This window comes from Barbus barbus (genome assembly GCF_936440315.1).
Source record: "Barbus barbus genome assembly, chromosome: 41".
Lineage (NCBI taxonomy): Eukaryota > Metazoa > Chordata > Actinopteri > Cypriniformes > Cyprinidae > Barbus > Barbus barbus.
Genome location: NC_136719.1, coordinates 5,030,580 through 5,043,419, shown reverse-complemented (window position 1 = coordinate 5,043,419; position 12,840 = coordinate 5,030,580). Strand labels below are relative to the sequence as shown.

The 12,840-nt window shown below is 48.6% G+C and overlaps 1 protein-coding gene across 1 annotated transcript; it reads left to right on the top strand.

The window, feature by feature from the left end:
• The first annotated feature begins 1,587 nt into the window (after nt 1-1,587).
• Nucleotides 1,588-4,913, top strand: LOC306860510 (serine/threonine-protein kinase pim-2-like). The gene is made up of 8 exons (XM_079402241.1): nt 1,588-1,699; nt 1,932-2,369; nt 3,171-3,265; nt 3,466-3,516; nt 3,606-3,984; nt 4,114-4,284; nt 4,473-4,594; nt 4,704-4,913. Exons 1-8 carry the CDS (start codon nt 1,681-1,683, stop codon nt 4,710-4,712), a joined length of 1,284 nt encoding a protein of 427 aa, XP_079258367.1. The 5' UTR covers nt 1,588-1,680; the 3' UTR covers nt 4,713-4,913.
• The last annotated feature ends 7,927 nt before the right edge of the window (nt 4,914-12,840 follow it).

Below are 12,840 nucleotides of genomic sequence, written 5' to 3'. Positions count from 1 at the left end.
CTTTTTAACCTTAGCTACTCTTCGAGACTCACCAGTACTGCACCGTGAGTGCAAGGTTTAGTTGAGCTGAGGCTGTGCGCTGTCAGAGAACAAATAAGAACATTTCTTTCTGAGTGATCATTTTACATACAAGTACAGCCAAAAACACAGAACAGCCATTGTCTTTAATATATGTGTATGCCGATTTAGTAAAACGATGTTTTGGAAGTAAATCTGCATATTTCAGCAGTACAGACTAGCAGCTTGGAAGTTACTGCTGATTAATATCTATAGTCTTAATGGTCAGTTTTCACTTCACTTCACGATGCCATAGAAGAACCTTCAACAGTTTTTAAAATAATAGGGTAGCATTTTATCTTACAGTACATGTACTTCTCTGGTACATACATGGTAAATATCTTGTACCTACAGGCAAATGAGTGGTAACAGAAGGTACTTACCTGAGGTGTATGTACATGGTAACAAATAAGAGACACGGCTGTATTTATCAGTCGTACATGCATGGTAGTTAGTTTGTACATACAGACAAGTGTGGCTAAGAACCGTCACTTACAGGAAGTGCACGTACATGGTAACTAATTAGATACTTTACTGTACTTACTAATGTATATACATGGTAAATATGTAGTACTTAATTAAGGACTTAATTAAGTACAAACAGGCATGTCCTTACAGTATCCATGTATGGTAACTAATAAGACACATTACTGTAGAGACTAATTATATGTACATGATAAATGTGTAGCACCTACAGAAAAATGTGCTATTATATGGTAACAAACAAGACACATACTGTACTTGGTATACACGTGGTAAATATGTAGTGCTTACAAACAAGTGTGTGTTCATTTTAAATTGATCTCCGCTTGCAAAGTTTGAAGAATTGGTAATTCCTGTGTAATATTTAAGTGAAGTGGAATTTACGACCTTGATGATGCCAGAATTTCAGAGTTGTGTCAGAAACGGTAAACATGAACCTGTCTGTAGTGATTTAAAGCTAAAGGGGCAGTTTCTGGGCTACTAGCGCCATCTAGCGCACTGAAATAAAGCTTTCTGTGCAAACGCTCCTTTCGCGAAATCATCACAAACACAGCTCAAGGCAAGTCTCTCAGCTAAAGTAAGCTACGCTTTTAATAAAAGGTGCAAGGTTTAGCTTACCTGTCGAGAAGAAACGATTCAAACACAAACATCTTGTAAAACACCGTCACTTGTTTTACCCCTTTGTCTGTGTCTATATTTCGGTAAGTTTTTGAATTTTACTCGCACTTCTGTAAAGCAATCCAAGAGTTCGGCTAAACAACATCCTGCTGTTGAAGCCACGCCCCAAACTCACGCTACTTTCACAGAAGATATATTTATATTTTTAATATTTATATTTAGCAATTGATTGCTATCAGCGTGTTTAGACCAGTATTTAAAAATGTTTCTGTAAAAAGGCTTAAGTTTCGTATTTGCCTATAGTCTATTTCCTTGCATTTAGTGAGGAATGCTTTTTCCGTGCGCGCCCAGTGTAAGCGAGTGTGACGTCACATAGGTCCATGACGTCACAATGCTACAGTATCACGTAAGAAAACACTCAAAGTCAATGGAGCTCAACACTAGTGCATGATACACTGACAGCTGGAGGAAACAACACGGACCCTTCAGGAGCAAATCCAGGCTTCTCCTGCAGCAGCAGCTATGGAGAACAGCCCAACAGGTGAACAACAAACTTCAGTTTGTGAAATGTTTTCATTTTACATACATATTTTTATTGTGTGTGTGAAACCTTACTTGTAAAATAAATTATAATGAGCATTTTTATGTTTGCATTTTGATTATATTTTTAATTCGTTTCTGTGAAGTAGTTTTGTTGTGGCATTTTTTGTTTTGTTTTTAAATGAAATGCAAGGAAAGTCAATGTAATAACCAGACTTTTTTTTTTTTTTAAGAAAAAACAGCAAAACACAATACGAATAGCCTTTGTGCAGTCTTCAAAAAGACATGGCTTGCTGTGAAAAGCGCCAACCAGTTTCAACATCGAGGCAACAAAGTAGCCCCTCTTCAGTCTGTGTCTGACACAGATTCAGCTGATCATCAGCCGGGTCCATCCGTCCTTGAGCCAACGGCTCTGCAGGATCCAGCTGATCCTCCAGAAGATCTTCAGTCTGGTTCATCTGACCTTGATCAAGATCCAGATGCTTCAAAGATGACACCTGTCGTAGGACCATCTGGCCTTGTGCCAGCGGGTCTGCAGGATCCAGCTGATCCTCTTCCAGGCCTGTCTGCTCTTGATCCAGTAGCCCCAAAATTTCCAGATGCTTCCAAGCATAGACGAATCGGAGATCAAACCCGTTTCAGAGCAGCCTGTTTCACCGATCCAACTCCTGGTGAGTCTATGTCCACTTGTTAACCTTGTCTTGTTCCTCCACTCATTGTTTCACATCTGTCTCTACTTACCGTAGTCTTTTGTGTTTATACATGTATGTCTAATTCCTCATACGGTATTACAAACGTAAATGATAAACCTAGTACTCTTCACCAATTTGTATGTTCCTGATTGCCTATTTAAAGAAATATGTGACCCTGGACCACAAAACCAATCTTGAGTCGCTGGGGTATATTTGTAGCAATAGCCAAAAATACACTGTATGGGTCAAAATAATAGATTTTTCTTTTATGCCAAAAATCATTTGGACATTAAGTAAAAATCATGTTCCATGAAGATATCTTGTAAATTTCCTACTGTAAATATGTCAAAACTTAATTTTTGATTAGTGATATGCATTGCTAAGAACTTCATTTGAACAACTTTAAAGGAGATTTTCTCAATATTTTGATTTTTTTGCACCCTCAGATTCCAGATTTTCAAATAGTTATATCTCGTCCCAAATATTGTCCTAACCTAACAAACCATACATCAATGGAGAACTTATTTATTCAGCTTTCAGCGGATGTATAAATCTCAATTTCGAAAAATTAACCCTTATGACTGGTTTGTGGTCCAGGGTCACATATAATTGTAAAAAAAATGGTTATCTTGCTGTTTTACTTTCACTTAGCTTTACACATTGAGCATATTTAGTGTGCATGTATCTGATGTGAACTGGATGTGTATTTATCTACTATTGCACTTCATGTAAGACTATGAATCTCATATATTAACATACTCCTTTGGTATATTTTTGCAGTTCCATTTGATGAGATTTATGAAGTGGGAAGAAAGATTGGAGAAGGAGGCTTCGGCACTGTGCACGAGGGGATTTCAAAATTTCTACGCGAGCAGGTAGAATAATCGCTTTATTCACCTAATATACAATCGTGCTTTGAGCAAAATGTCTTTCAAATCAATTTAAATGGAAATATTTGTGATAATGACAATCATTAATATTAAATTCTTGATTTAATAGAATCTGTTTACCATCCATAACATCTAATGCACTTACAAAATGACTGCTTTAATAATTCATTTTTTTGTTTTTGCAGGTTGCCATCAAAATCATCCCTAAGAGGGACAGAGACCGCTTTATTGTAATTGTAAGTTGTCAAACCATAATGTATATATTTAAATTCAAATAATATATTTGAAATACAAGTGAAATGTGACATTGAACTCTTTTCTGTAGCCTGGCTGTTCAAAGCCGCTGTTTGCAGAAGTGGCTCTAAACCTGCTGCTGAAACGACCTCCATTAAGCCGCTACATTGTGCACATGCTGGAATGGTTTGAAGAGGAGGATCGGTACATCCTGGTCCTGGAATATCCACAACACTGCAAGGACTTGCTCAAATTCATGCTGAACAACATGCAGCTACTGGATGAAGCACAGACACGTAGCCTGATTTACCAAGCGGTGCTCGGGGCCAAGCATTGTCTTGACCGAGGTGTCTTCCACCGTGACATTAAGTTGAATAACTTTCTGATCAACACAAAGACGAGCCAAGTCAAACTGATAGACTTTGGCTGCGGTGACCTCGTCAAAACTTCAGGCTACTTGGGTTTTGCAGGTGAGTTGGCATTTTGGGTTACTGTTGCAGTCAGTCCTAATGAGAAGTCAGTCTTCTGTGTAGTGATGCTGGTGACTTTCGTACACATAATGTTTGTTTAACCTGAATATCTCTTTCTTTCATGAACAGGAGGAGTCTGCCCACCTGAATACTACAAGGACTTAAAATACGAGGCAGGGCCAACAACCGTCTGGTCTCTGGGCTTTATGATGTACTCAATGATTTACAAACGTCAGCCCTTTAGAAGTCTAAAAGACATGATGCATGGCAGTCTGAGGTTTAAGCACAAAATATCCACAGGTGAGAGAGAACAATTAACTACCAATTACACAATGTCAATGATATTGTTAAACAAATAAAGCACTAGAACAATTCTTTACATAATACGTGCTACATATTTCAACATTAATTTCTATGTTCATGTGTCATATGGACATAAAGAACTTACTGTGCATGACTAACCAATGCTTTTGTGAAAACTTTTACAGAATTGCAGGATTTAATATGCCGCTGCATGACTCTTGACCCAACCGAGAGAGCAACTGTAGAGGAGATCCTACAGCATGAATGGTTTCAGCAGGGACACATATCAGGAGTAGCACAGGATCAGGTAGTGTAACTTAGGAGGGAAGGCAGATGATGACAGAAATTCCTCTTGTGAAAGTCCAAGATGTCCTTTCATGAGCTTCAACTTTCCTTTATATTCATTTTTTCAGCAGATGCTCTAAATCGGCCCCAGTAAGGAAAATCTGCACAAACCATTGAGCAGAGGGTCTTCATAGCGGCAAGTTTAGTAAAAAAAAAAAAAAAAGGTGCCTAAACAACAAATGACTAAGGAAGAGCAAAAGTAGTGCACAATGAAATATAGAGAACCCGTGTAGTATCTAATGCACAAAAATAGGATAAAATCTTGTTGCACAAAATTCAGCAATTTAAAGAAAAAAAAAGGGAAAGGGGAGTGGTGTGTGGCCAAGTATGGTGACCCATACTCGGAATTTGTGCTCTGCATTTAACCCATCCAAGTGCACACACATTAGTGAACATACACCCGGAGCAGTGGGCAGCCAATGCTGTGGTGCCCGGGGAGCAGTTGGGGGTTCGGTGCCTTGCTCAAGGGTCTCACCTCAGTCGTGGTATTGAGAGAGTGTTGGTTATTCACTCCCACACCTACAATCCCTGCCGGACCTGAGACTCGAACCCACAACCTTCAGGTTACAAGTCCAACTCTCTATCCATTAGGCCACGACCGCAAAAAAGAAACTTGTTGTAAAAATTGAACACAAACCTAATGCACAAAACTGAGGGGAAACGTGGTATAAATCAGAGCAACAAATCTAGTGCCCAAAACATGCAGACTCTGAGAAACAATTAACGAAAATAGTATATATATGGCATCTAATGGACAAAAATATAATAAAACTTTACTGCACAAAAAGCAGCACATAAAAAAAAAACCTTACTGTAACTTGCTGTAAAAAAAAGATAAATAGATTTAATTGCACAAAACTAAGAACAAACTTAATATAAATACGAGCAACAAATTGAACTCCCTAAAAATAGCAAAAGAACACCCTAGAAAGAGCAAAAAGAAATCTAGTTCACAAAACAAAGGAGAAAACGTAAGTAACCTTATGCTGCGAGATCACAAAGATGATTCCTTTCAGTTCTTCAAACTGCTCCTCATAAATATATTTATTTATTGGGTGGGTGGAGGGAAAATAAATTTTGTAATTATTAAATTTTACATGGAACTCTTTCTTTTGACTCACACACACACCGAGGTGATATCGGTGCATAAGGTAAACTGTGACTCACAGCCAGGGTTGCCAGCTTTGGTCACCTGACTAGAGTGAGATTTTGATGAGATGGGCTGAATAAATCACACACCGATATTTAGGGTTTTGAGAATCCAACAATAAAATTTCAATTTCATCTAAATACTGCAATTTACTACATTACATGTACTACTTTTGTACTAGAGGCAGTTTTATAGAGGCATTTGTCCATAATGAGATTCTACATCTGTTAAAGAAACCTATTGATTTATATTAAAAGACATTTCTTCTAGTGTGCTCTAGACTGTGTGACAGTAAGTTGCTGTAGCCTAAATGTTATAGTAGTGTATATAAAAAACATGTACTGAATTATGTGCACAGACAATCATAAAAATAAAAGCAAAAACTTAATCTAGCACATCAGAGGTGAAGGAAGTAGAAACACAAATTTAAGGAACATGTTACTATCATTCATTTTTCCTGACAAACGCCATTACAGTTACTTTTTAATGAATAAAATTTATTGTATTAATTTTGATGCATCAAAATGTATATTCTAAATTATTGCACTCATTTCTCTTTTAAAATTAGCGTTTCAGTATCCCATTACAATTAGCTACTTAAAAAAAATATATAATTTATTGCGTAAATTTTGAAGTATTCTGGCGATATTTATGCAAGTGTCATGCACTTTTCTGAGATGTGTCTTCTGCACTGTAAGTGACATTGCTAACAGAGATTCCTCCTGCCACAGTGCACATATTCAACTAAACGACAATGAAATTATCACACGCCAGAGCGGCCTGTGAAACTGGGAAATCCACCTGCCATATTCACCCACATTGGGCCTCTAAGGCCTTCCTAGCAGGTGTGTCTATGCAGCACATCTGCAACGCTGCTGGGTGGTCCACGCCCCTCACTTTTGTAAGATTTTATGACCTCGACATTCGAGCTGCTCCGGGCTCTTCTGTCCTCTTGTCCTAGTCACACTAGGCAGGGACTTGTCAGTCTGGCGGCGTGGGTATCTCTTTCCCAAAGCGTATCTGACGCAGCTCGAGTTCCTGAAGGGGAACGTCTCAGGTTACGCATGTAACCATGGTTCCCCGAAGGGAAAGAGACGCTGCGTCTCGAGGCCATTCCTCCGGCATCCCTGCCAGACTGATTGTACAGATAATTCAGAGCACGGTCACGCTGAAGGCGTTCCCAAAGCATATCTGACGCAGCGTCTCGTTCCCTTCGGGGAACCATGGTTCCCTATCTGTCGGTCACTACGAGTTATGTCGTGACGACATAGGGGATTTACTTGGAAGCCCCAATCATCTCTGACTAAAGAGAAAACGCCAATGAAATTGGCTAGTGGATTTTGCATACCTGAGCCACTCCCCGTACATACGGGTATAAAAGGGCGACAGGTGCATCCACTCATCAGATTTTTGCTTCGGAGCCAAGTGGATGAAGACGGTTGTGCCATTCTCCACAAGCCTCATCTTTGTTTTGTTCCTGGTTGGCGTCACGGTGCAAAACAGCGGAGTCCCTTCTCCAGCGATTCCCCTGGGCACTTCAACTAAAAGAGCAAATTCTAAAAGAGCAAAATCACGGACGATCGCGTCTTTTTCAAGATGCCGTTTCGTCCGTGTCCTCTTGGTTGCGGTCGTTTCCTGTCCGCGGATGACGGACACGATCGTTGTCTTCAGTGTCTGGGTCTCCAGCACGCTGAAGCTGCGTTCGTGGATGACTCATGCGCCTGTTGTGGGCGTATGAGCATGACGTCGCTGCGATCTCGCCTTTCCTTTTTGAAAGGATTGGCACCCTCTGCCGCCACCCGCCCCGGTCTCTCTGGCTCGAGCAGAGGACCGCCGGTTGGCGCTCTGGGAGATCTGAGGGTCACAGTAAGAGCCTCTCCGCCGGGTACGTCCCCACGGACCTCTTACTCCTCACGCAGCGAATGTCCCGTCCGGTTCCCGGGTGATTTCGCTGGTCCGTCCCACGGGGCGCCCAGCATTTCATTCGGTGCGCCACCCGAGGATAGGATGTCGATCGCAGCATCGGGGGACGGGTTTTCGTCCTCTGAGGATGAAGGTGCAGAGGGGCTGCCCCCTTCGGGTGTGGTCGCCTCCCCTGCACCGGACCCAGAGTTGACGGCCATGCTTGCCCGGGCAGCCGCGAGCATCGGGCTGGAGGTCAACAGACCGCCCAGTCCCGAGCCCTCGCGGCTGGATGATTGGTTTCTCGGAGTGGGGCGCGGCTCACAACCGCGATCTACTCCAGTGCCTTTCTTCCCGGAGGTGCATGAGGAGCTGACGAAGTCGTGGATGGCCCCTTTCACGGCCAGAAGCCGCTCGTCTGCCTCCTCCGTCCTCACTACCCTCGATGGCGGGGCTGCCAGGGGGTACGTGGGCATTCCCCAGGTGGAGAGAGCGGTCGCGGTGCACTTGTGCCCGCGAAACGCCGCCACTTGGAGGAATCGCCCGCGTCTCCCGTCCAAAGCCTGTAAGCTGACGGCTGCTCTTGCGGCCAAGGCTTATAGTGCTGCGGGCCAGGCAGCCTCTGCCCTGCATGCCATGGCGATCCTGCAGGTTCACCAAGCCAAGGCACTCAAACAAATGCACGAGGGTAGTTCCGACCCGGGGTTGATGCAGGAGCTGCGCACGGCGACTGACTTCGCTCTACGAGCGACGAAAGTCACGGCGCGGTCCCTCGGGAAGGCGATGTCTACCATGGTGGTCCAAGAGCGCCATCTCTGGCTCAACCTGGCGGAGATGAAGGATGTCGACAAAGCACGCTTTCTCGACGCTCCCGTCTCCCCGGTTGGGCTGTTCGGCGACACCGTCGAGGGATTTGCTCAGCAGTTCTCGGCGGTGCAGAGGCAGACAGAGGCGATCCAGCACATCCTGCCCCGGCGCGAGGCACCTGCAACAGCTGCCCCCGGGCCCAGGCCTCAGTCTGCTCGCCGCCGTGGGCGCCCCCCTGCGTCCTCCAGAGCTGCTCCGCCCCGTGCCGAATCAACACCTGGGCCGGCGCGTCGAGCCTCTCGCAGGAGGGCGGCGCCCCCCGCGTCCCAGCCGGGCCCCAAGTCGTCCAGGAGAGCGACGAAGCGGCCCTGACGCGGGCAACCTGGAGATGTTGGAATTTGCTCTTTCTCAGGAGACGGCGAGGACAGCGCCGCTCCTTCCCCCGGAGGAGGGCCGGGTGGAGAATCTTGTGTTCCCTTTTGTTTCTGTTCCGCCGTTGGCCCAAGGGCCAGCGGTACCCACAATGTCACAGAAAGAGCAATTTCCTTTTCCTCCAGGTTATCAGGTTCGCGGGTTGACAGTGTGCGACGCGCTGCCTCCTCACTCTCGCCCGCGACCCATCTTGCCAGCGGCCAGGAGAGTGCGGGTTGGGGACGCAGTGCCTCCCCACGCACCTCTAGCCAGTCCCCTTTGGGACCCAGGGAGTTCGGTAAGGGTGCTTCAGAACGCGCTGCCTTCTGTATCATCCAGCCATACTCCTCTGCGCTGCACCACCACAGGTACGTCGATTGTGCCGTTGGAGCCCCTTGCACGACGTCTGGAAGCGTGGCTTGCGCTGCCCAGCCCGTCTCGGTGGCTCACGCGTACAATTCGACTCGGCTATGCGATTCAGTTCGCCAGGCGACCTCCCAAGTTCAGCGGCGTTCTCGAGACCTCAGTGGTACCTCGGAACGCCCCTGTCTTGCGCGAGGAGATTGCTGTCCTCCTGGCAAAGGATGCAATCGAGCCGGTCCCTCCAGCCGAGATGAGGCAGGGGTTTTACAGCCCTTACTTCATCGTACCCAAGAAAGGCGGTGGTCTTCGGCCAATCCTGGATTTGCGAGTCTTGAACCGGAGCCTGCACAGGCTTCCGTTCAAGATGTTGACGCACAGGCGTATGATCAGGTGCATTCAGCCCCAGGATTGGTTCGCAGCGATCGACCTGAAGGATGCTTACTTTCATGTTTCGATCCTTCCGCGACACAGACCGTTCCTACGGTTTGCGTTCGAAGGTCGGGCATGGCAGTACAAGGTCCTCCCCTTCGGGCTCTCCCTGTCTCCCCGTGTCTTCACGAAGGTCGTAGAAGGCGCCCTTGCCCCGCTACGGGAAGTGGGCGTCAGGATCCTCAACTACCTCGACGACTGGCTCATTCTGGCCCAGTCCCGAGAGCAGTTGTGCGATCACAGGGAGCGGGTGTTACGGCACCTCAGCCAGTTGGGGCTTCGGGTCAACTGGGAAAAGAGCAAGCTCTCCCCTGTGCAGAGAATCTCTTTTCTCGGTGTGGAGTTAGACTCGGTGAGTATGACGGCGCGCCTCACGGACGAGCGCGCCCAATCAGTGCTGAACTGCCTGAGTTCCTTCAGGGGCAGGACTGTGGTGCCACTGAAACAGTTTCAGAGGCTCCTGGGGCATATGGCATCCGCAGCTGCGGTCACGCCGCTCGGATTGCTTCATATGAGACCACTCCAGCACTGGTTGCACTCCCGAGTCCCGAGGTGGGCATGGCGCCGCGGTTCACTTCGGGTAAGTATCACACGCGAGTGTCGCCGCTCCTTCAGCCCCTGGACGGACCTTGCCTTTCTACGGGCCGGGGTGCCCTTAGAACAAGTGTCCCGGCATGTTGTTGTCACAACAGATGCCTCCAGCACGGGCTGGGGCGCTACATGCAACGGGCAGGCAGCCTCGGGGCTCTGGACAGGGCCTCGACTGCTTTGGCATATCAATTGCCTGGAGCTGTTGGCAGTGCATCTGGCCTTGCGGCAGTTTCGGCCACTGCTGCTAGGCAAGCATGTGTTGGTCCGTACGGACAACACTGCGGCTGTGTCGTACATCAACCGGCTGGGAGGTGTACGATCACGCCGCATGTCACAGCTCGCCCGCCATCTCCTCCTCTGGAGTCACACGCAGCTCAGGTCGCTGCGCGCTGTCCACATTCCGGGGGAGCTCAACCGTGCGGCCGACGCGCTCTCACGACAGCTCACTTTTCCCGGAGAGTGGCGACTCCATCCCGAGACGATCCGGCTGATCTGGAGTCGATTCGGGGAAGCTCAGGTAGACCTGTTTGCTTCCCGCGAGTCCTCCCACTGCCAGCTATATTTCTCCCTGACCGAGGGGCCCCTCGGCACGGACGCACTGGCACACAGCTGGCCTCGGGCTTTACGCAAGTATGCATTTCCCCCAGTGAGCCTACTCGCACAGACACTGTGCAAGGTCAGGGAGGACGAGGAGCAGGTCCTGCTGGTCGCGCCGTATTGGCCCACCCGGACCTGGTTTCCGGAACTCATTCTCCTCGCGACAGCCCCTCCCTGGCGTATCCCTCTGAGGAAGGAACTCCTTTCCCAGGGGCTCGGCACCATATGGCACCCGCGTCCAGATCTGTGGAACCTCCATGTGTGGCTCCTGGACGGGACGCGGCAGACTTAAGTGGTCTACCACAGGCCGTGGTAGACACCATCACTCAGGCTAGAGCTCCTTCAACAAGGCAGGCCTATGCTCTGAAGTGGAGTCTGTTCGCGAACTGGTGTTCTTCTTGCCGGGAAGACCCCCGAAGATGCACGATTGGAGTAGTGCTTTCTTTCCTGCAAGAAAGGTTGGAGCGTAGGCTGTCACCCTCCACCTTGAAGGTGTATGTGGCTGCTATCGCGGCCCATCACGATGCAGTGGACGGCCGGTCCGTGGGAAAGCATGATCTCATCGTGAGGTTCCTGAGGGGTGCCAGGAGGTTGAACCCGCCTAGGTCACCCCTGATGCCCTCCTGGGACCTCTCTATTGTCCTGGCGGGACTTCAGAGGGGTCCCTTTGAGCCGCTGGACTCAGTCGAGCTGAAATTCCTGTCGGCTAAGACAGCGCTCCTGACCGCGCTCACTTCCATCAAGAGGGTCGGGGACCTCCAAGCATTTTCGGTGAGCGAAGAGTGCCTTGTGTTCGGGCCGGACTACTCTCACGTTGTCCTGAGACCCCGGCCTGGATACGTGCCCAAGGTTCCCACCACGCCCTTCCGGGATCAGGTGGTGAACCTGCAAGCACTGCCTTCGGAGGAGGCAGATCCAGCCTTGGCGTTGCTGTGTCCCGTAAGAGCATTGCGCATATACGTGGACCGCACCCGGAGCTTCAGAAGCTCTGAGCAGCTCTTTGTCTGCCACGGAGGTCAGCAGAAAGGGAAGGCTGTCTCCAAGCAGAGGTTGGCCCACTGGATAGTGGAGGCCATCGCCTCGGCGTATCAATCCCAAGGCGAGCCGTGCCCCCTTGGGGTGAGGGCTCACTCCACACGGAGTGTTGCCTCCTCCTATGCGTTGGCGCACGGCGCCTCTTTGGCAGACATCTGTAGAGCTGCGGGCTGGGCGACACCGAACACCTTCGCGAGATTTTACAGTCTCCGCGTGGAGCCAGTCTCTTCCCGTGTGTTGGGTAACAGGTAAGTGGCGGGAAGAGTTGGCCGGTGTCACGCTTGCTGCGCCATTCCCCCTCACCCGGGGATACGAGCGCCTGTTTTCCTCCTCCAGTTCAGTTCCCCGGACGGCGAACCCTGGTGGAGACCTCCAGCACCCCCGGCAGTCAGACTGGGCGGAGCAGTCTGACGCCAGGCCCAGTACTGGTGCTAGCTCGCCCGGGTCTCCGGTCAGCCCCTGTACTCGGCTAGGTGTCCGTATGGCCTGATTCCCTTCGGGTAATCCCACACGTGTATTCGTCCACGGTACGGTTTCCCTCACGGTAAACCCGTGTCTTCCCTTTGGCAGAGTTCTGCCAGGCCCTGCTGGCAGCCCTCCTCCCTACTCCTAGGTAGGATCTGCCCCAGGGTCCAGTCGTATGTAGTACTGCCCCAGGCCTGGGTCAGTCCATATCAGTGTCTCCACATGTTACCTCCCCTCGGGCAGGATGTGGCCTCCGTAGCGCCCTTCTCCGGAAGGCTCGCTTCCCCGTCGTTACTGCCAGGCTGTAACAACAAATAGGAAAGACTTGAAGCAGTCTTTCATAGAAGGTCGAAATCCCTTCCAAATTCTTGGGGAAAGGAACAGCGGCTTGGCTATCTCCAGCAGCAATGTACTCAGTGGTCCCTGCGGGCACCAAGGTTAGCGAATTTGCGCTGGGG

Coding starts and splice junctions, on each gene's coding strand:
- LOC306860510 (XM_079402241.1), top strand. Junction 2,370..3,170: donor TTTCACCGATCCAACTCCTG/GTGAGTCTATGT, acceptor ATATTTTTGCAG/TTCCATTTGATGAGATTTAT. Junction 3,517..3,605: donor GAGACCGCTTTATTGTAATT/GTAAGTTGTCAA, acceptor TCTTTTCTGTAG/CCTGGCTGTTCAAAGCCGCT.